Raw genomic sequence first — 22,095 nt, 5'->3', positions numbered from 1 at the left:
AAATCATACACTAGAGAATGAGTTTTTATTCAGGTATATTTTATTTTTAAACAAAAATGAACACACGTCCACAACTGGTACGAAACAGTGCTTCTTTATTGGTGTCGCACTCATCCCAAATGGCCAAATCTTATTTACAAAGCATGCCACATGAATACGAGAGAGAACTGAGCAGAAGACATCATTAATAACTAATAAGAATCACATAGCAATCAGCTCTGGATGGAACGATGACCGCCAAAGTACAAGGGGGGGAAAAAAAACAAAGAAAAGAAATTCCACCAAGTAAAAGTTTTCATACAATAAAGAGATTCTGCCCATTACAGGAGTGACGTCATTTAATAGTCTCTTACGGTGTTCTTAATAAGACACCAAGATTGAAACTTCTTTCAAAACACCCACACACACACACACACACATTAAAAAGCTTCAGGAGAAAGAAAAATGTTTCATAAAAATCCCCCAAGTATTTATTTTTTAAATTTAAATATCACGGTCAGGATTTGGATGAACATCAAAAAAAAAAAAAAAAAAAGAACATGACAGTACACACAGCACGCAGAATGTCAGGTGCTCGTGTATAAATTAACCAGTGGACGATTTCTCTCCAATAAGTATGGCTATGAGGGAAGAAAAAAAGGAAAAAAGGGGTGGGGGGGGTGAAACAAAAAGCTGCCACATGTCATGGGATTTTCGTATTTTGTTTTATTTTCAGATGACTTGTGCACACAAACTGCACAAGAAGTTTCATCGAATGGATGTCTCGCACTACAGTCTTGGATACTCGCTCATTCTCTCTCTTCCTCTCTCACACGCACACACACACACACACACACACACACACACTCACACAAACTTACAAAGGTTTACATGTGTACAATCTCTCTCTCTCTTTGACATACACTCAGAAGGGACATTTAAGTAAGAGAGAAAGAGAGAGACAGACAGCCTTGGGCTCCCTGGTGCAGTTCACTAACACATGCAGGGGTTAAATGGAGGGAAGGCAGGAAGACGGGAGCGTCAGATGAGGCCTCGTCTCTTCTTGTAGTCCTCCAGGTTGAGTGAGCGGCGAGGAGCCCCGTCCTTCACCGGCAGGGAGTTGGAGCTCACAGACAGGGACTTTGTCTCTGCAACACGCACACATTAAACTACTTAGAAAGTATAAGGATTTATACTTTATAAAATCTACAAGACGATAAAATCATAATCGAGGCCAGGTGAGAATGTTACTGATCTGACCTACTAGCAATAAATTGCAACAACCCAGATATATACCCATCTATCCATCTATATATACACATACATACATGTTTTTCAATATTAACAATTATATTTGTGCATCTTTACTTCAACGTTAGATAAAATTACAACTCAATAAGATGAACATACCTCAAGAGAGTCAATTTTGTGCAACAAAGTGAAGGCACAGTGTCAGTGCATGAATCGAAAAAGTAAGGAACATGACACAAACAAGGACACACACACTCACCAGCACTGGGGACCTGCAAGTCGATTTTGACATCGAAGTCATGTACTTTGAACAGGTCCTCTGAGAGGTCGCTGGTGGTTTTTGTGACATCTTTATCCCTCAGATTTGCCGGACCCTGCTTAAAACACACACAAGTCAGGTAATGGTGTAGATCATGCTCTCGGGAATCAGAAGCACACTGACGTGCTATAAGAAGACAATTAACACCACCATTAAGTAATTAAACTAAACATGAAGTGGTGCTCAGATGGACCTCCTTCTCGGCTCACCTGTTTGTTGACCTGCTGCGAGTTGTCTTGGCCGGAACCTGAACCGTATTTCTGATTAAGATGGGCAAGAATAGCAGCGTGGACTGATGGGTCTCTGGCCTGGAAATAGGAGAGAGGAATTATATATATTATATCGATTTAGTAATCAGCAGAGAAGACACGCTCACAACACACTGATCAACTTAAGTAGTTCTATTTTGGACTCTGATTGGTCAGGAGATGTTAAATTAAACACAAGTTTATATTAATTTATACATTATCGTTTCTAGGGCAATAACTCATTCACAGGGCCTCGTATCTGAAGCCTGAAGTCATTGATGATGTAAATAAAATGTTTGGTTTAATGTATATTTATGGAAGGAGTCTAGCGCAAACAGAGACAGGCTGGAAAAGTGTGATTATAGCTGCTATAATTTAAGTGAGGACAGGAAGTAAGTGCTTCCATGAACAATCCTCAACAGGAAACGTAACTACAAACAGAAAGTATGACTTGTTCTTTAACAAAATACGTCACTGAAGTCGTGTTTGTTTGTATAAAAGGAATAGAACACTCAAGGATGTCCTGTTACAAGAAAACCACAAGTAACTCTGCTTAATTATCTGCTTTATGTATTCAATCCTACTGTTGATTTCTTTTCTCTAACAGAAGGCACAGGGCACGCCTAGGTCTCTGGTAACATCCTAAAAACGGTAGATTGCGTTAAAAAGTAGAGCTCAGGGCTTACATTGGACACCATGGTAGGTTTGCACTGCCGCCTGGTGAACGGGTCCATTTGCTGGTTTTTGGAGTTCTGACCTTCAGCCTGAGGAAATGTAAAAAAAAAAAAAAAAAAAAAAAAGAGAGAGACAGTGAGGTTTCCAGAAGTTCAGTAAGAACACACACAGACAGCACGCAGCGCGTCACTGTGGCACCTCTACATACCACTAAGGCTTTCTCAGACTCCACGATGTTCCAGCTCCGGTTCCTCTGGTTGATGTAGCTGAGAAGCGTGAAAAGGGATGTTACAGAAGCACACCCAGACTCACAGGTGGTCAAACACACAAAAGTGTGTGTGTATGTGTGTGTTTGTTTACCTGATGGCAGAAATGTTTTTAGTTCTCTGTCTGTCTAATGCTTCAGCTCTCTCTTCCAGCTCATTCAGCTGATCCTGCAACATCTTCACCTTATCACCATCACCACTCTCCTCCGCCATTGCCTATCACACACACAAGTTTATACTACACCGTCTAATGCGCTATAAAGAACATAACTTAGAACACGTTTAACGCGTTATAAAGTGTTGATTATTATGGAGTGTTACCTTTTCTTTGAAAAGCTGCGTCTTCTTCATGGCGTAGTTCGGAGGTGCTTTCCGGAATCTGTCCTTCTCCTTTACGATCTGTTGTGCAAAAAATATATATATTATTATATCGTGTATACAAAGTTTTACTTAAATACATTCTCAAGAAAGAGTGTGCACGTTTTGCTCTGCATGCTTTATTATTGAAAAAATAGCTTAATGGATAATTTAACTGTTTATTACAGACAAAAAAAGACTACAGTGGAACCTTGAATTGCAAGTAACGTTAGATTTTTAATCAATTTTGACTTGAAAAACGAACAAGTCTTGGTTTACGAGTACTGAGTATCATGCATGCGCTTCTTGTTTTCACATGATTACAACTGAGCCAAAGGTTTTTTTTTCTCTTGCGCTGCAGAATTGTGAGTAATCGTTTCCCCCGCTGGGTCTTAGTGAATTTCTCTTACAAGTTCGATGCCTTGTTCGAAGGTGTGTGAGTATAGCCGGACAATCGCATTTCAGTGTGAGAGAGTCCGTTCATGCTAGTTTAGAAAAGGAAAATTTTACTCTATAGTCATGCGTAGGTTGTTGTATTGGTTTTAGTTTCTACATTAAATATTAAGAGAATCAACATCCGTAAAACATCTTCTATTTTGTGTCTGTATGCGTGTGTGTACAGCGCGCATGATGAATAAAGCAAAAGCCAGTGTCATTAGAGAGGTTAAAAATCCACTTTCTCTCTGCTCAAGGTTGCTCTGTATCATAGTATCTGTGTGTATGTGAGTCATTGGACACCGTGCCCCGCCACACACACACACACACACACTATTTTTCGGCTTCACAGACACACACTTTCTCTGCTCTACACAGAAACACTGCTCTGGCGCAATTCTTTTCAAAGGTAAAGTGCAGGTTCATTTGTTTTGTTTTTCTACTTCACAGCAGTGATTCCGTTAGTCTGTCGTTCAATCGAGTGCCATTAGAGAGATTTCTTAAAACCATGTTTATGTTGTGTGCACGCGTGTGTGAAAAGAGTGGAGGAAGGGTAACTGTAAGACAAGAAGGGGGAGAAGGGGACTCACATCCTCAATGTCTTTGTCGTTGAATTTATAGTTGACGGCTTCTTTGATAGACTGCTCCTTTTTAGTGATTTCGTCCAGGGTGGGAATCTGCATTCCTGCACCGTGCATCTGAAACAGTTCACACCGAGATTAACAGACATTCGGCTAACACATTACCGTTATAAAAGCTTTCGCTAGAGCCGTCACATACACCACATTTTACAGATATTCTGTCTGCTGCTCCGAGTTATGAGATAGTTATGAGTAATAAATCAGGAATTAATGACAGCGAGGCTTCTTAATCATTTACCAAAGTACGGCCATGAAGAAGTGCGTTCTGAAATAAGTTGGGGTTTATCTAACCTGGACTGCAATCATGTTTATTTACCAACATTAGTACAATTAGATTTGTTGATTGTGATATAATTAACTTCATCTCATAGTGTCAGCACTTAGTATAAATACAGATACAGGCAAATCAGATTGCCTGGTTAATGTCAGATAAGTACACAGTTAGTATCAGACAGTGTGACTACAGCAACACAAACAGGACCAAAACTAGACCAGGCAGACAGAAGTGAGGGCACCAAAGTGCAGTTTAAAGAAATAAGTACAACAATCACCTCATGATAAGCACATGGAGGTTTTCTTAAACGGATTACTAATTTATAAACAACAGGGCTCCAATCGATCGGCTGCAGAATCTGACAGTTTTGCACACACACCGATATTATTGTGATGAAGGAAAATCGAGTCGACAGTCACAGCACCATGCCGTCACCAGTCTGGGAATATCACCAGGTCTCTTTAAAAGATGGTAAATTTGCAATATCCAAAAATTTTCCACATGAGGGAACGTCTGCCAAAGGCTTAAATACAGCTAACCTTATTCGTCACTTAAGAACAACAAATTTGAGTATGAAGAGTTATCTGCAAAGCCAGAAGCTAAATCTTGTAAATCGACCCTCACTTAGCCACCTGTAGCAGCAGTGCTCAAAAAGCTTGAGCCCTACACTGCAGAAAATAAAGCCTAAAACCATTATCACAGGAATAATACCGCAAAGAGAAATAAAGAGCGGTTCCCAACTGTGTCCGAGGCAGCCCGGGGTTACCTTACTGCTTCATGCATGCGAGCTGACTCTGAGTGACTATTCAGCACAGAGGCACACATTCTGAATAAGAAGAATAGACTTGTGTCTTAAAAGTCTGGAAATTTTGCTATTTACAAAGAAATGCCTGCCCTCGCTGCCTAACTATTTGCTCGACCAGTACAAAGTGACTCAGGTCTGCGTTTATTTCGAAACGTTTGGCGCAGAGTTTCGATGCCTTGTTCCATGCGCTGCACGTTATAATGAGTGAGTATAACCAGACAGTCGCATTTCAGTGCGAGAGAGTCCATTTATGCTAGTTTAGAAAAGGAAAATTTCACTCTATAGTCATGCGTAGGTTGTTCTATTGGTTTTAGTTTCTACATTAAATAATAAGAGAATGGAATACAACTCACAGTTTGCCCTGCAACAAATAAAAGTTTTACATTCATGATACTTTTCCAGATATTAACAAAATTTGTGCACTGCTGTTTAGAATAGTCATTATTACAGCTACAAACAGTACACAAATAATCAATACTTCACAATAAAAAAAAAAATAATTTTTAAATCAAGAGTGATCGGAGATCGGCTGCTTCTGATGTATGGGATGGAAGATCGACCCAAAAACCCTGATCCGAGCACCCCTAATAAACTACACATTTGTATGTTTTTTTTAGCACACTTACCGCTTCTTTCCACTTCATGAACTCGCTCTCTGTGAACTCCTGATTGGACACAAACTCGAGCCGAAACACCCGGGTATCGTTGCCGTGTCTTCACATGCACACAAATATAAATTATATTAATTCAGCTATAATGACAGTAGACATCTGCAGATATTGTCATGTAGTGTAACGTGTTATTGAGACGGGTCTGACGGACAGCTTACCGTAACTGCAGACCCTTGTTAGTTCGCGTCGAGCCGAGCTGGTAGACTTTGCCCGTTTCCACCACATCTACGATCTCAGCCACCTGGGGATGTGCGACAAGAAAAACATGCGGACAGTCTAAATAGGGGTTATGACAGGGGGATTTACTAAATACTTTATAGTCAATTTTAATATACAAATTGAACAAGGCTGTTTTAAATTAATTTTCAACAATTATATTAACTAATAACTAAATAAAGCTAGCAATTTAACAATAATTTTAAATATCTACCTAAAAAAAAAAAAAACACTAAAGGATAATACTGCCCCTACTGTATTATTTAAAAACCATAAAATTCTGATTAAAAAGTGACTATTAGTGACTATTCTTGAAATGAAGTACCGCTAAGTATAGCTTATAATATAGCTAAGTATAGCTAATAAAAAAAGATGTATGATGCAATTACCTGTATTATATTTATAATTTATAGTTATCTAATGTACATTATAGATCTTGCATATTTATGAAATACCTTATTTTATTTTTATATAATATTTTATTTTGATCAAAATGTTTATTTTATAAAATTCAGAAAAACTAGCTAGAATCATAATTTAATCAACTAGCTATTTTATCTTTAATTTAAAACTCACTTGAGACAGATGAGTTTGCATGTTTTATGATTGAGAAGGCATAAGAAATAATTTTATAAATTTAATTAAATATCTGATCTCTTTAAAAATTGCCTCAGTGCTATTTCCCTCTAGCCTGGCTGACGCAAAGGATCACGGGATATTAAACAGGAAGTAGCTCGTACCCTGTAGACAGGTTTGCTGCTGCAGTTGCCGATGCCAATTCGGACGAAGCACCCGGTGACCGTTTTAGCGAAAAAGGGCATGTGACACCAGCGCTCCAGTTTGTGCCGTGAAAGACGGATGCGGTTCAGCTCCTCCGGCAACGACACCGGCTGAGACTTTGGGGGCGTGGCCTCTCTCCTGAGTGTGTGTGGGGGGGGTGGGGGGGTGGGGGGGGGGGGGTAAAAAGGAGCCAATCACAGGTTGTGCATAACATGTGTCACGAGTACGACTTTACGTATAAACGAAAAACAATTTAAAGCCAATTCTTTCTTTTTGGTTATAAAAAGAAATCAAAGGCCACACTCACTCCTCTTCTTCATCAGAGGACGATAACCTCGAGCTGCGGTCGCTCTTTACTGAGGACTTGTCGTCGTCTTCCTCTTCCTCCTCCTCGTCGTCAGAATACACGTCGCTGGCCTTTAGAGGCTGTCGCTTGGTGAGGAGCTCAGCTGCGAGGTTAAAAGTTTAAATATTAAAGTGGTGGTCAGTAACTGTGAAAAATCTATGTTGTGTACCAACCACAGGCTGGTGCATTGAATAAGAGGTGGGAGAAATTAAATAAAACTCAGACAAAAATATACGAGAAAACAAACCTGTTCTGTTCTTCTTCTTCTCTCGCTCGGCTTTCAGCTCCTCCATGGCCTGTGACTTCTTGTCCAGCTTCTCGTCTCTCTTTGACCTCCTCTCTTTATTATGGGACATCACCTAAAAGCAGATCGACAAACAAGTAGAGCGATGTTATTTCATTATTCAACTTCTCCAGACTTTTACTTATTAAAAATAAACCTCTCTTTAAAAGACCAGGTGGTTGGATTTCTGTGAGAAGCTGAGACACTGATCTACTCACCACCTGAGTGTCTGTAACCTGAGACTGCTTTTTCTTCTCCTGTTCCTCCTCTTGCTTCTTTTTCTTCTTCTCTTCTTTAACCTTCTTCTTTTCAGTCTTTAGTTTTTGTTTGATTTCGAACCTAAGTGGAACACAGGAGAGGTTTGGGGTGACAAATTATCCGGAGGTAAGGCATGCCAGACATTTACAGCAGACAATTGGGTCCAAATCTGCACGCTGGTGTACTAACTGGTACAAATAAATAAATATGCAAACAAACTAAGCCTCATGTTTTGTTTTTTTTACACTTTTTAAGTTATTTTTAAAAAAAACGTTACTGATGCAAACACTTGCAGTCAAATTTCAACAGCGGAGGGTTTGAAGGCAGCCGCGTTTAAATCTTCGAATCAGATCTGACTCTAAACCTTGAGCATTCTGTTCTGCATTGAGAGGTACTTGACTTTCTACTGACAAAAACAGTAATTAGATTCGAGTCAGAAAACATTTACTCGTGTGTGTGTGTGTTCTCCTCACCTGCGTTTGAGCACCTCTCTCTTCTCAATACGGTTGAAAAGCTCCTGCTCTCTCTCTTTCTCAGTCATCTGCTCCAGCCGTGCCCGGTCCTCCTCGTCTCCCATCAGATCATCTCCGTATCCGTCCCGGAACACTTCGTCCTCTGAGGACGAGTCTGAATCCGAGCTAGAGGAGGAGCTGTTGCTCTCCGAGTCGGACACCTCGCCTGCGCGATTATCAGCGATATTTTATGTCATTTTAACGAACATGCTTACATAAACAGCAACATGGGATTAACAATCAGAGAAGCAACAAATAAGTCAACAATTCCTAAACTCACCCTCCTCTGGGGCAGAGCTCTCAGCAGAACTGTCTCCATCTGAGCTCCCTGAGGAAGCCGCTTTGCTCACTTTCTTCTTGGTGGGGTTCTTTTTATCCGGTCCTTTACCGGGCTTCGCCTTTTTCTTGGCCTTGGTGCCTCCGACAGTCCACTACATACACACACATTTTAAACTGCATAGAAATACAAAGCCAGCTTGAAAATGTAACCAGATGGAATTGAGAAAGCAAACCGGCACCAAAACCATCTCGGGACATAACCTGCAAAGGAGGATCAGTGGAATAAGGATGCGGTGAAGTACCTCGTCATCGCTGTCGGACGTCTCGGAGTCCGTAGAAGCCGCAGGTTTGCTGACGGGTTCCTCCGGTTCCTCAGAGTCCACGCGCTTCCTCTTGGCCAAACTCAGCAGCTCCTGGAAAAAAAAAAAAAGAAAAAGAAAGTAAATTAGACATTCATACGTCAGTGTGCGTTTTATCACGTCACTTTGCTGTACAACTGCCGTATATGAAAGCTAAGAAAACAGGCTCCATCACCAAGTTGAGGTAAAGTCACAATAACTTTTCAGTAAAAGTAAAATCATAACAGAGACATAAGCTGAAAACTGATCGGTTTCAGGTAAGGGTTAGATATAAATGGTACCAGATAATTTGATATATAAAAGGTATTTCTAGAAACAAGAGGGAGAGACAAATCTCTTTTATAGCCCAGATAACCTTGTATGTCTAGCTTTCATTTACTCACTTATTGTCTATATCGCTTAATCCTGTATACAGGGTCAGGGGGGGCCAGAAGCCTGTTCCAGGAGACTTTGGGCACAAGGTACACCCTAGACAGGGCATGCACATACACACACTCATTCACATACTATGGGCAATTTGGGAACGCTAATTAGCTTAATCTGCATGTCTTTGGACTGGTGGAGGAAACCAGGGTAACCAGAGGAACCCCAACAAGCACAGAGAGCACTTTTAAACTCCATGCACACACATGGGGTGTTTAGGGGGGCTAACCTAACCTGGCTGAGAATCGAACTGGTTGTGCAAGGCAACAGTGCTCACCACTAAGCCACTGTGACACCTAGCCTAAATTCAGTTCAATTTCATTTGTACATCAATTTTAACAATCATCACTGTCGCAAAGCAGCTTTACAGAATCAAAAGAAAATTACAGAAATGTGTATGAAATGTAAGAAAATGTGTATGAATCACTTGGTGATATCAGATAGCAGGGATTGAGCTGCAGTCATACTGTGTGTTAGGCTGCTAGAAGTTCAATATAACAGATGATGTCCTCAAGTTAATATAGAGTCCAGTTCATTAGGGGAAGCTTAGATACAAAACTGTAAGAAAATTACCGAATTTTCAAACTTGACTCAGAGCTCTTAACTCGGAGCGCTTGTATCTTGCATGCAAACATGCCTGCACTCAAAGCCGTTGTTTTGCATGCCGCATCACTTCACCACTGACTATCCCGAGGTCACGGAATGCTGGGGAAATTTACAGCTTGGGACAAGATGTTGTTTAAAGGGCATATAGAAAACTTCCGGAGCTTTAACTTTATAAAGTGGGAATAGTTTTTCCTGGGAATAAATAAATAAATATAGCTTGTCTAATCCGGTTTCTCTTTGATTTATACTTTAAAACCAGATGATAAAACGCATTACTTTCATTCAGCAACAAATGAGAGGTCACACTGCTGAGAAACTAACAACACTGTGCGTGTCAGATTTGATTTACTTTATGGACTTTGGCGTTAGTGTCAGGATTTATGGTTACAGTGCGAGTCGTGTGTGTTTGTGATGTGTTTATAGCCAGGAGGATAATTCTGCCAAAGACACATTTATATCTCCATCATCATCATCATGCAGGATAAACTTAGCTCGGCCAGCCTGGGGATTTGCTCTGGCTTTAGTTCTCAGCTTCATGTCTCAGTTTCAGTGCAGAAATAAGCCCCAGTGTGTGCAAAGCTAATACAGCTGAGCACAAAAGATGGAGAAATGCAGAAATTTGCCTTTTAAAAGTGTAATTATCCGTTCCTCTGTCTCTACAATTTAAGAGAAAGCGTGAAAATCAACCATTAGATGAAATCTCAGTGACTTTCAGAGATTTCCAGCCTTAGGGTGCACTTACTTTTGAAAACACAAAACGTTAGCGCTCTTTAACACTTTAACCTTTTAATACTTATTAAGCTTGAAATAAATCTAAAATGAATTGCAGAAACACTTCGTGGATTGGCTCTGGACTCGAATGTTTACAAGCGTACAGGACTAGCTAACCCGCTAGCACGCTAACTAGCAAGGATGCTAGCTAACAGGCCAGCACCTAATATACACAACAACTACTGAGTTTAATGCTTTGAAATGGATTGTGCTTAATTGTGAAATAAAAACATTGTGTTTGCAGACTATTTTTATATACCAGATTATAATTATTTGCTGTTAAGCAGGCTCTTTAAGCAACTAGCTTGCTAGCGCTCTTTGCACCTGCGTTCTAAATATTTCCCACTTGTTTTTAGGCAAAACCCGCCCCCTTTATTACTATTGGCTGACAGTTTCCCGCCTTCCAAACTACAATTGGATTAAACTGCGTAACTCGACCAATCATCGAAAAGCTTGTGCTGTGACGTAAAGGTTCACCAAAGAACACTGGACGCAATGCAGGTATGTTTAAAAAAATTGCAGCGCAGTTACCTACTAGCATGGACGTCGGTGCTAATGTTACCCAAAAGAGACCCTTTAAAACCAGCACACAACTTCTTCCAATTCTTAAGCAAAAATAATTATATCTCGTTTTTACCTGATCTAAATTGTCATCGCTGGCGCTGTCTTCCGAGTCGGAATCGATGACGACCCGACCTTTCCGCTTCTTTACGTTCACCATGGTTAGCTTTGGAGGCTAAGCTACCCGCGGTGGATGCGCTCGTGCTTATTTTGGACACGAACACAGACGGCGGCGCTAGAACGCGCATGCGCGTTACGTGTTTATGTTTTTTTTCCAACCATCAAGGGGCCAATGACGTCATCTAGACGTCAGTAAAAGCTTAAAAGAGTCACCTAGCCTTTAGTTCATGCGGGATTATCCGATCTAAATTACTTTTGGATAGTATTGACATAACAAATAGGAAATATAATAATAATAATAACAATAACAATAATATTAATAATATCATTTTTAAACTTAAGGAATAATTATTCCTGAGTCAGATCTAATACCCTGGCTAATGTCTAATAACTGCTGCATTTCCAACAAAAATAAAGAAGTTTATTTTAGGATCTTCCAAAATATTAGCCTGTAAACTGTTTTTTTGTCAGATTTATTTGTGATATTTTGGGATAAAAAATAAATGCTCCTACACTACATGAAACTTTGATGCATGTGTTTTGTGAGCGTGAGAAGACAAAAAAGATTAACTCTTCTAAAATGTAATCAATTCGAACACCTCAATGTATCTCACTCCTTTAGTATGAAATACATAATTTTTAGTGTGAAAATCCTGAAAATAAACCTCTCGAACATGTAGTTCATTGTTTTGTTTTAAATACAAAATTCTTCATCATAAAAATATTTTATTGTTCTCTCTGTTTATAATATAAATTAACTCACTTTTTAATTCTCTTAAACTAATTAGATTTTTATAAAATAACAATTTACTTTTAGAATTCTCTGACACTTATTATTTTATTGCCATTTGTTTTCCCTTTACTGTAATGAATGTACATTGTATTCTATTTTGTTTTGATTCAAGTTATTGCAATGATCACCTTATTGCAATGATCAGAAAAAAAAGTATATTCCTCGCTGATTTGTTGCTGTATAATAAGATAAAATGTTTGGAGGCTATTATGTATTCGTATAAGTTTAGATGGTTTTTTTTTTATTATTAGTTGAATTATAAGTAATGTTTTAATAGTTAAATTTACTGCATTATTACATGTAGTCATTAAACTTTAGGTCAGTACGAACGTTACACTTTATAAACAAACACTTGACACGTCCAACAGATACTGTACATCTCCATTTATTTTCTTATATTAAACATTTTCCCCCGATAATCTTGTCGCGCGGATCCCGGAACCAGTGTGCAGCATCGCTTTTTTTCTCTCCGGACACTTTACGCGACGGACCACAATGGCGGCTTACAGAAACGTGAATGTCAGTCTATTTCTTAAAAGCATTTCTTCTTTAATTGTAATTTGAAATATTATATCGCATTATATTAAAGTTTTTTATTTTTATTATTCGCACTCTGTCACTGCTTGTAAATTGATTTTACGAAACAGTGTCGCCTTTTGCTCTTTGGTTGCTGTTATTTCAGGGTGTAGGTAAGTGATGTTTTGTTATTTTTGCCTGTTCTATCATTACAGCGGTTTTCAGTCTTTTTTACGAAGGGCTGGTGTGGTTGCAGCCACACTTTATAATTGATTAGAGATTTATTAAGACCAACTGGTTAAAGAAGTGATTAAATAGGGATGAAGACCCCTAATTTAGATTAACTAGTAAATGTATTAAATCCCATCATGTACTGCTTAGGATTGGTGACCAAGTCATGTTCCTAGGTGGTTACAGAACAGCCAGACTACAGTATAAAAAGCAGTGTGTCATGAAGAATCTGGCGTAATTAAGACACGGGGATGTATTATTGGTTGCACTCTATTTGTCTATTGTCAAGTTTCTTTTTGAAGAATTGAGTCAGTAACATGGTCAGGTTGTCTTTCTCTTTCTTGCTTTCCAGAAAAGATCCAGAGTGCTTTGAGCTCAAAGGTAATGGCCCTGTCAGGGAGGCTACTGAAACCCTCTGGGATATCCTGGAGGCATCTCTTTCAACTGCACATCACCTGTCCTGTCACAGTGAACATCCGAACTGTGTATGAACGGGACTACCGCAGACCAGGCCAGGCTCCGGACACACGATGGCCCTGGCAGAAGATAAATTTTGACTTTTCAAAGGGTGTGGAGGGGGTAAAGAAGCACTTTGGGCTCCTGAAGGACGAGCTCATGGAGCGCTGGTCAGGACCCGAGGGACGGCCGCTGGAGGTGCATATGTTGGAGCAGACGCGTGTGCTGTGGGAGTTCCGTGGCCCAGAGTCAATCAGTCAGTGGGTGGTCACCTCGGACAGGGAGATCGGTGGCCGCAGTGAGGCCTATATAAAACTGGGAAGGAATAATTCCACTTGCATGCTGTATGGCTCTTTGTGCTCGGCTCCACCACGGGATGGAGAGACACGCTACAGCGGATACTGCACTCTGCGCTCCAAACAGCCTCGGGTTAGTGCTTCTCAATCCTGAGTTTCGTTTTTCGATTGCCTTTGGTTTTGTTTTTAAATAAGACCTTAAACTAATATAATCAACTGAGTAAAATGTGATGCTGCTCTGGCTGGTTAACGTGACTGTGTTTTTGCAGTCTTCATTCGACAGAAAGAAGCACTTTGATTGGTCAAACTTTAACACGCTGTATTTGCGTATCCGTGGAGACGGGAGGCCGTGGATGGTGAACATCTCAGCAGAGACTTACTTCTCTCACCAGAGAGATGACATGTACAGCTACTTCATGTACACTCGAGGGGGTCCGTACTGGCAGGACGTCAAGGTGCGGGTGCCACAAAAAAATAAAAAAATTAAAGGTCATGCCAGCTAAACAGAGTAGCAGTCCTATTTAATAGTTATTTATCATAAAGTCTAATAAGAGATTTGTTTGTTAGGTTTTACCTTTTTTATTCTCTTACTTTCACAGATCCCCTTTTCTAAATTTTTTCTCTCAAGCCGTGGGAGAGTACAGGACGACCAGCACGCCCTCTGGCTCGACAAGGTCTGATAATTCTCAGTTTCAGGAAAATTCTCATAATTTATTTTTATGAATTTTTAATTCACACAAATGAAAGTAAGTCCTCCTCACTTTAATGTTTTTTGGATTTCAGGTGAACACTATCGGCTTCACGCTGGGAGACAAAGCGGACGGACCGTTTCAGTTAGAGATCGACTTCATCGCTGTGTGTAACGACCGCGCTCACATAGAGGAGTTCGCGTATGAACTCTACAAGAGGAACCCGGAAGTTTAACAAAGATGGAGTTGAACTGTGACCCTGGACTGGATAGGAATGTGTTGGGTGCACAAACTTTTGAAAGAAACACACGGGGACCCAGGAATTATAAAACACAATGCTTGTTTAACAGTTAAAGAAAACAGAGCTTAAGTGTCTACGTCACTCAGCAACAAAATTCTGGCATATGTACAAATTATTGGGGTGTTAAGATTTTTTTTCTCATAAAAAGGGGGAAAAGCATCAAACATTGACAAAAAACAGACACAAGCTAAAAAAAGGTGCAAGTAGCTACAGTTTGAAAATCTTATTTTAGAGAAAGAGAGAAAAAAAAAAAGCAGGAATATTAAGCCATGACTAGTCCACGTCTGGCACCGAGCATCTTCTCTTTCTTCTGCTTCCTGTCCTCGTTGTGCTTAACACGCCGCTCGTCTCTGTTAGAGGGATGAAATCAGAGTGTTAATCTCTACACAACACACAACCATTCTGCACAACAAGGCAACAATCTCCAGCAACATGAAATCAAACAGCCTTGGGTTTGAAAATGAATGTAGAGAACATTTCTATCACTTTTATGAAGAGAAAGGCAAACCATTATCTTAACATAAACCAGTAAAAAAGGTTCGTCAGGACAAATCATTCTTTGTACGGGTGTGTAAACTTTCGCATTTAGCTGTAATTGTATTTTTTACAATTATTGTAAAAAATAATTATTGAACTGTCTTTCAAATTGTCAATCTTCATATTTTTGTTCAAAATATTTATTTAGTACTGATTTCCATCCCTAATAAATAGTAAATGAACAACTTAGTTCTGTGTTTAATGACTTTATTCTGCTCAGTAGCAGAGTCTCACTGACCGCGTCTGCACTTGGTGCTGTTTGTAGTTTTTCTGGTGAGATGGAAGCGTTTGAGATTTGTTCAGTGCGGCGTTTTCCTGCGTCTGCGGCACTCCGAAAGGCTTCAGCTTCCCTAAACAGATGAAAGACAAACAAAATAAATACAAATCTCAAAGAGATCTACAAAGAGGCCAATGAATTCCTAAAATAAATTCCTCACGCACCCTTATGCGGCTTGTAGCCGAGCGGCCGAGAGAGGCTTGCTTTCAGATCGAACGCGTTCTTCTTGTTGGTCCCTGGAGTACCAGCGGCGCCTCCGAACATGAACGGAGTCAATGCTGAGAAAGAAATTGATAAAAGCACGGATGTTTTACTAAAATGCTGTTTCACTACACTGCGATTGTGTGTGTGTATGTGTGTGTGTGTGCTCTCTGACCTGGGGTTTTGTTGACGGGAACGGCGTTCTTGTTCGCCTGCACTTCAGACTTCCTGCCCGGAGTAGGAGTGAGCGGAAACATGGGAGACATGCGGGCTGGAGTCTTTAACAGAGAGCGCTTGTGCTCGTTGTCCTGCGTCGTTTCGGAAAACCTTTAAATAAAAATAATAACGCCGTGGCACTGTTACTTTAACTCGCCTCATCTCGTCAGCACACATTATTAACACGTAACACCAGAGCTCATGGCATGCTCCTGACCTGACGTTTATTTTGTTGGCTGAAAGAATGGATGGTCTAAAGGGGGCGCTGTCCTTCACCGGCTTGCTGGTAGGAACCTGAGTGGCCCTGCGTGTCACCGCCCTCTTCTCCGACGCACCCGGGCTGAACAGCGAGTTTCGGCTAACCGCCAGCTTCTGCAAACATTAAGATGGTGTTGATCTGCGGCCCAAATGTTTGTATTTAAAGGGTGTGTGCTGAGGGCAAGGAATTAACTTACGCCATGAGGCTTAGCGTCTGCCGACTTCTTAGTACTGTTTTCTGTCTGAGCCTGAGAAAAAACAGCAGCACGCTTAGTAACACAAAGACTCCATGTTGTGCTGTCAGAGAATAATAATCAGTGATGAAGTATGCACAAATGAATAAGAATAAAACCTTCAGATCCTTCACTGAGTTCCTGAGCACCTCCATCTGCTTGTTCTTTCTCTGCACGTAGGAATCGATGGACTCCATCTTGCTGAAATGCGCCTCGTGGAGTTTCTTGAAGTCTACAGATTTCGGAATAAGGAACAATATCACTACCTGTAGCACTTTTTCCCAGCAGATGTGTGTGCGATGTCAGCAAGCAACTGCACTCTTACAGCATAAAAAAAACATAAGAATGTAAATTATGTGACTTTACTTGGCGTGGTTGGCCTCAGAGCTGCTTTCTTCTTCATCAGACCCTCGTGACGGGGGATTTTTCCAGCAGTCTTCTTCACCACATCTGTTAGAAAAGGAAAGGCTTTGTTTAAATTGAGGTTAAAAGAAGATTGATAATTTCAGAAATTCTCTCATTATCGATCCGAATTGGACGGAGACCCAGTGATATTTTTCTCTCTCACAGAGTTTTAAAATCTGCTCACGCTGCTTGTAACTATAGCTAAAAAACTCGTAATTCCCATCCTCCAACAAGGAGAAACTTAACAAAACCTTACCCTCAACTTGTAAATCAATATTGACAATTTAAATCACACAGATGTACACAGATATCGGTCCACCTAAAACACACCTTTATTGCTTCCCTTAGTGACTGTGATCTCAACAGATTCTGGAGCTGGAGTCCCCGTGTCCTTACCCGAGGACACCTTCCTCCTCTTAGAGCTCCTTTTACCGCTGTCCTCTACTTCCTCCTCTGCAGGTGCCTTGGCATCATCCTGGAAATATACACTTTTAAAGTTATTATACGTTCTTCTTCACAAATCAAGCAACGAATGACGCTCCACATCTTCTCACCCTCACCTGAACTGGGCTCTTCTCAGGTTCAGGATTTGGATCATTGTTGTTTCCATGTCCAGAGTGCTTTCTCTTGGTTTGCTGTTTTTTCCCGCGGCGTGTGGTGACCAGCGCATCGTTCGCGGGTTTGGGCTCAGCTGCCACGCCCTGTGGGATCTGCACTTCATCTGAGGTGATGCTGTTTTCCTAGAGGGGTGATTTTTAAATTCAAATAATGAGTATTTAAAGCTAAGCATCGTCTTGTTAACATTGAATAATTCCCGGACACTTTTAATAATTTAATCCCACGCATCCTTACTTACATTCTCTGAGCTTTCTTGCTGCTGGAAATGCTGCTTTAGCGCCTTTAGCAGCTTATCAGCCTGAAAAACAAACCAAAAAAAAAAAACACAGTACAGGATTATTACAGATTATTTCCACGATAAGCATATGCTGTGTGAATGTTTAATTATCACCATTATGAATCAAAATATTCAGTTTAAACACTGAACAAGAACGATTTGCTGTTGCAAACACAAAACAAAACATGAAGTGCATGTTAAGACAAAAGTATTTATTCATATGTAAAATCTATTTCCAATGGCTATCCTGATAATTTCGAGCACATAAAGCATTCCAAAGTTTATGGAATATTGTTATATTGAATAATTATTGGCATATTATTTTTTCTTAATTTTGGACTTTCTTAAAACACAAAACTCATCTTTCTAGCAAAAAAAAGGTTTTTTCATCACAGTGAGTATGCATAATAAACTGTAATATAAAAACCCACGCTTTTTTTAGGGTGGCAAGGATGATTTTAAGGGTGGCGGAGGTCACCTGCTTTGCCACACCCTCTGCCAAGATCATACGTTTCCATGGAAACCAAGCACTGAAGCACAAACCAGTGCTCAATGTCTATCTAAGTAAACATTATTTTGCAATTAGATTAATATTAAAGTTATTGAAGCTTGCACTTACTGTTTTCTTATAGCGCACAACAATTAATCCGTTAATTCACAAAGGCAAGATCTATATTCAAGTTGTTTATTTTATTAAATGCCTTTTATTTTAAAATATCAAGTGATATTTATTGCACTGGATTTTTTGTGACAGTGTTGTGAAGCTAGTTAACGTTAGTTTAGGCAACTTATTCTGGTTCTGATTAACATTTGAGATGTTTGGATCATAAAACCTGTTGCAAAAATAGCACATACACGTAGACAATACACGTATCCCTTGCAGTATAGGAAATATCCGGCATAATTTAAACGTCCACACGTCTCGATTATTATTTTAATGCAAAGCTGAAACTAGCGTTAGCACCAATTGCTAACAGGATCCGTTAACGTTCCTTGCCGTTAAACAACTTCATTATTAACCGTCTCACCTTCATGTTGCCTTTTAATCCAACGCTTTTAGCGAGCTGCCGCAAGTCCGCATACTTCATTGAGTCTAAATCCATTTTCACAGCCGATCCTGAAGAGGTTTGTACCGAGCACAAACAAACACAACCAGATATTAACCGTGTTTTCTTTTTTTAAGCTGTTCACGCGCGCCTCAACTAACTGATTCCCTTCCACGCGCCCGATTGTTGCATATTTTCAAAAACCGCCACGCGCTTATTTGATTGGCTGGCGTGCTCTCGGCGTCACACACCGACCTTTGTTTCTCGCGCTGTGATTGGTGCGTGGTGGAAATATGGGCGGTGTTTAAGAGATCCTTCAGAGTCGCCCGAATCTCAAACGTTCTACTAGGGTACCTACGGAGGCTGTGAGGTGATGGCGCGCGCACACTTACTATAGCGCACGCTACGTGTTTCCGAGCGGGAAGCCTGTAGAAGGAGTGTGTCAGTGTGGAGGAAGAGTTTCAGTGTGGAGGAAGAGTGAACGCAGAGAAAGATGTCGGGATTTCTGAGTGAATGCGACCCGTGTGACAGCAGCAGCCAGAACAGCATGATCTCCACTCAGCTGAGGGACATGCAGGCCGCGCAGGCGCAGTGTGTGCAGTATGAGACGTGCTCTGTATTTCACTGTGCCAATTCCAAGTGCAACCTGGTGCTGGGGGATTCCCTGGGAGCCTGCGGGGAGATCAAGTGGATCAAGGCGATCATTTGTCTCAGTAAGGGCAGAATTAAAAACGCTTTGTTTTAGGTTTGTGCCTTAATTAAAGTAAATCATAACATGAATGTGTTTGTTTTTTTTTTTGTTGCAGAAATCAGTAAAGATGTCAGAGTGAGAGAAAAGCTTGAGATGAGCAAGGAGGGTCCTCTAAAATTCTGGTAAAGTAACACAGTACTACAAAATCACTAACCATCCGATCGATTCAACAACATTGTTTCAAAAACAATGAAGGAAATGAAAAAGAAATTATAAACGGTTAGCAAAAGTCGCCTCGCACCTCCAGGATCCATCCATGTTCATCCCATGCTTGGTGGGTTTCCTCCCACAGTCCAAAGCCGTGCAGATTAGACTATTTTCAAATTGTTGGAAGTATGTGATGGAGCATCTGCGTGTGTAACCTGCTCCAGATACACGATAAGTGAGTGTGTACAAGAGAGAGTCATCTGAACTAAAATTTGTATGACTGAACAAAGCTGCTGTTGCTAAGCAACAGTCACATTACAGCAAGCTAGTTTGCATCGTTATCAAAGTCAGAATCAAACATCAGAATTATACGTATTAAATGGAACATAGCACAATTATATTTTTATAGTGATTATACTTAAAATATAGTATATTCATATTCTCGTATACCCACCCTGGACAGGGTGCTAACACACAACATCAAGTATTAAAATACCTAAATACACTCAAGCAGACAACAGTAAATTTGTTGCAGCTTTGTTTTGTGATCCAGGTAGCTCAGTCAGGATGATTAGCATTAGCTAGGGATCTCCTTTTACATTCGTTTGTGTATACGTTTATTGTAAACTATATATTTGTTACTATAGCACAATCTCAGATAATTCAGATTCAGAAAATTACTTAATCGTGTTGTCATTTTCACTTGTCACGCAGCACTTACAAAGCCCTGGAATGTTCCGGATGTCGCCGGTTCGTCGGTTTGGTGCTCCACTCCACGCCGCAGCACTTGTCCTCTCTGAGAGGCCTCTTTCTCTTGCTGAAAGAAGCCGTGAATTGGTGGGAGTATCACAATTTAAAATTTTTAAATCTTAGCTAGCTTGTTAACTTAAATGTCATGATCTAGCTGACATTAATATTAACTTTTTGTACATTTACATTAACATTTAGGCATTTGGCAGACGCTCTTATCCAAAGCGACTTACAAAAAGTGATTACAAGTTTTGTTTTGTGCTAACTGAATATGATGGAAAAACTGTAAAAACTAAAAATCTGTATAGACTTTTTTTTTTATAGCTCGTCATCTTTAAATAAAGGACAAACCATGCCTATTTTTTAAAATTAGTTTTAAAATTTGAAATCTGTAAGGGAAAACGGTATTTTAACCTGTAATGATTGTTTTTGTTCATCTTCAGCTACATGCTTAATAACTGCTCCGTTGTAAATGCTTCTAAAGTCAGCTTCGAACACAGACTGCTGGGAAGAAGCATCAATGAGGTGAGGAACATGAGCTTTAGCACTAATGTACATGACACTTTATGCTCCGTGTAAACATGTAATCCGGATTATCTGCACAGATGAAGCAGGACCTGAAAGCTCAGCTGAAGCAGGTGAACCTTCTGAAGGACATGTTGAACGAGAGCAGACTGGGACACGGCCATCTTCCTCTGTCCTCCACCGTCTCTGATTAGCATCTCTTATTGCTCTTCGTAATCTAGTTCCCGTAGCTATGCTTTTCTGCTTGTTTTTAGGAAATAAGATGCTTGTGTTGTACATTTGTCGGATTAAATAAAGTTCATATTTTTTCAGTTAAATCTTCGTTTTTGCACAAATATCCATCGTTTTTGACGTGTCTGTTGACCTTACACTGCCGTTGCTGTTGACATACATATTGCATCATGTGGGCACATCGTGTTTATTTCTGAGGGCACCGGTCAGCCTGGGCACGGCCCTGAAGCAGGTCTGCAGCTACCAAGCCCCATATGCAGCCCACTAACCCATTAAGTGTTCTGACTCCTTTCTATCAGAGCCAGCATTCACTCTGTCAGTACCTTGAGGCTTTTCTATAGGATCAGGCTAAACTTTAGGCCAACCTTCGCTCCCCATACACATCAGTGAGCCTTGGTAGCTCTAAATGCACGATTACATTTTACTTTTTCTAGTTTCTTGTAATACAAGTTTGAGTCAGTGTTCCACTGTATAACAAACCTAAACAAACGATAAAAATGTCAAACATGGCACAACCCATTAATCTGGTCATACAGGCTAAAAAAAAAGGTGACAGAAAAAGAGATGCAGAAGACAGATAAAAACAAAGAGTGACTGTATACATGTCAACTTTTTGTATACTTGTATAAGTAGCATACTGTATGTTCAACAGGGAGTGATACGTTTTCATTGTGTCTCCTTCCTTAACTACACCAAGAACTGAGACCAGACTTCATAAACCTTCCATTGGTAATTAGCATTGACAACTTAGAATTTAAAAGAGGTGATATCTGTAAGAGAGAACAAGCATGGGGTCAGGGGTGATGTCCTTCTGGAAGCCGGGACATAGAGGAATTATATCATCACAGTTGTTTCACTACGACGTGAAGATTTTTCTCTTTCGCCGTCTGATGTTCAGAAAAATAA

General features: G+C 40.2%; 4 protein-coding genes across 8 annotated transcripts; 2 read left to right on the top strand and 2 right to left on the bottom strand.

Annotated features, from left to right (window-relative positions):
• Positions 1–78: 78 nt before the first annotated feature.
• Positions 79–11,555, bottom strand: rtf1 (RTF1 homolog, Paf1/RNA polymerase II complex component). Of its 2 annotated transcripts, none has more exons than XM_053503021.1 (18): positions 11,392–11,555; positions 8,898–9,008; positions 8,597–8,747; positions 8,278–8,482; positions 7,765–7,885; positions 7,511–7,622; positions 7,225–7,366; positions 6,878–7,055; positions 6,080–6,162; positions 5,877–5,964; positions 4,121–4,228; positions 3,060–3,137; positions 2,833–2,954; positions 2,681–2,738; positions 2,484–2,561; positions 1,759–1,857; positions 1,490–1,607; positions 79–1,127 (listed from the first exon to the last, which is right to left on the bottom strand). In XM_053503021.1, the coding sequence occupies exons 1-18, from the start codon at positions 11,473–11,475 to the stop codon at positions 1,021–1,023; spliced, it is 2,043 nt and encodes a 680-aa protein (XP_053358996.1). In that variant the 5' UTR covers positions 11,476–11,555; the 3' UTR covers positions 79–1,020. The 2 variants fall into 2 exon arrangements, with proteins under 2 accessions (XP_053358996.1, XP_053358997.1); XM_053503022.1 differs by having other exon boundaries at positions 1,490–1,604; positions 11,392–11,554.
• Positions 11,556–12,690: 1,135 nt separating this feature from the next.
• ndufaf1 (NADH:ubiquinone oxidoreductase complex assembly factor 1) lies at positions 12,691–14,773 on the top strand. Of its 3 annotated transcripts, none has more exons than XM_053503027.1 (5): positions 12,691–12,747; positions 13,328–13,860; positions 13,997–14,182; positions 14,327–14,401; positions 14,511–14,773. In XM_053503027.1, exons 2-5 carry the CDS (start codon positions 13,360–13,362, stop codon positions 14,649–14,651), a joined length of 903 nt encoding a protein of 300 aa, XP_053359002.1. In that variant the 5' UTR covers positions 12,691–12,747; positions 13,328–13,359; the 3' UTR covers positions 14,652–14,773. The 3 variants fall into 3 exon arrangements, with proteins under 3 accessions (XP_053359002.1, XP_053359000.1, XP_053359001.1); XM_053503025.1 differs by having other exon boundaries at positions 12,716–12,917; XM_053503026.1 differs by having other exon boundaries at positions 12,716–12,917; positions 13,301–13,860.
• Positions 14,740–18,974, bottom strand: nusap1 (nucleolar and spindle associated protein 1). Of its 2 annotated transcripts, none has more exons than XM_053503024.1 (12): positions 18,768–18,974; positions 17,701–17,760; positions 17,405–17,584; positions 17,241–17,319; positions 16,806–16,889; positions 16,559–16,671; positions 16,404–16,454; positions 16,166–16,320; positions 15,908–16,059; positions 15,696–15,809; positions 15,493–15,604; positions 14,740–15,067 (listed from the first exon to the last, which is right to left on the bottom strand). In XM_053503024.1, the coding sequence occupies exons 1-12, from the start codon at positions 18,840–18,842 to the stop codon at positions 14,980–14,982; spliced, it is 1,263 nt and encodes a 420-aa protein (XP_053358999.1). In that variant the 5' UTR covers positions 18,843–18,974; the 3' UTR covers positions 14,740–14,979. The 2 variants fall into 2 exon arrangements, with proteins under 2 accessions (XP_053358999.1, XP_053358998.1); XM_053503023.1 differs by having other exon boundaries at positions 17,175–17,319; positions 18,768–18,973.
• Positions 18,975–19,098: 124 nt separating this feature from the next.
• On the top strand, positions 19,099–21,195 carry oip5 (opa interacting protein 5). Its single transcript, XM_053503028.1, has 5 exons — positions 19,099–19,498; positions 19,592–19,658; positions 20,398–20,520; positions 20,877–20,958; positions 21,039–21,195. The coding sequence occupies exons 1-5, from the start codon at positions 19,279–19,281 to the stop codon at positions 21,150–21,152; spliced, it is 606 nt and encodes a 201-aa protein (XP_053359003.1). The 5' UTR covers positions 19,099–19,278; the 3' UTR covers positions 21,153–21,195.
• Positions 21,196–22,095: the final 900 nt, after the last annotated feature.

The sequence above is a fragment of the Clarias gariepinus genome, chromosome 8 (assembly GCF_024256425.1).
Source record: "Clarias gariepinus isolate MV-2021 ecotype Netherlands chromosome 8, CGAR_prim_01v2, whole genome shotgun sequence".
Lineage (NCBI taxonomy): Eukaryota > Metazoa > Chordata > Actinopteri > Siluriformes > Clariidae > Clarias > Clarias gariepinus.
The sequence above is the reverse complement of the archived record's forward strand: the minus strand, read 5'-3'. Positions and strand labels throughout refer to the sequence as shown.

Bases quoted from the DNA above. Each gene is read 5' to 3' on its own strand.
- rtf1 (XM_053503021.1), bottom strand. From the start codon at position 11,475: ATGGTGAACGTAAAGAAGCGGAAAGGTCGGGTCGTCATCGATTCCGAC. The intron at 6,163-6,877 runs GTACGAGCTACT...GCACATCCCCAG, and splicing joins GCAGCAAACCTGTCTACAGG to GTGGCTGAGATCGTAGATGT. The intron at 3,138-4,120 runs GTGAGTCCCCTT...TTTGCACAACAG, and splicing joins ACGACAAAGACATTGAGGAT to ATCGTAAAGGAGAAGGACAG.
- ndufaf1 (XM_053503027.1), top strand. From the start codon at position 13,360: ATGGCCCTGTCAGGGAGGCTACTGAAACCCTCTGGGATATCCTGGAGG. The intron at 13,861-13,996 runs GTTAGTGCTTCT...GTGTTTTTGCAG, and splicing joins TGCGCTCCAAACAGCCTCGG to TCTTCATTCGACAGAAAGAA. The intron at 14,402-14,510 runs GTCTGATAATTC...TTTGGATTTCAG, and splicing joins ACGCCCTCTGGCTCGACAAG to GTGAACACTATCGGCTTCAC.
- oip5 (XM_053503028.1), top strand. From the start codon at position 19,279: ATGTCGGGATTTCTGAGTGAATGCGACCCGTGTGACAGCAGCAGCCAG. The intron at 19,499-19,591 runs GTAAGGGCAGAA...TTTTTGTTGCAG, and splicing joins CAAGGCGATCATTTGTCTCA to AAATCAGTAAAGATGTCAGA. The intron at 19,659-20,397 runs GTAAAGTAACAC...CTTGTCACGCAG, and splicing joins GAGGGTCCTCTAAAATTCTG to CACTTACAAAGCCCTGGAAT.
- nusap1 (XM_053503023.1), bottom strand. From the start codon at position 18,842: ATGGATTTAGACTCAATGAAGTATGCGGACTTGCGGCAGCTCGCTAAA. The intron at 15,605-15,695 runs GTGCGTGAGGAA...TCATCTGTTTAG, and splicing joins CGGCTACAAGCCGCATAAGG to GGAAGCTGAAGCCTTTCGGA. The intron at 15,068-15,492 runs GTCAGTGAGACT...TCCCTCTAACAG, and splicing joins CAGCACCAAGTGCAGACGCG to AGACGAGCGGCGTGTTAAGC.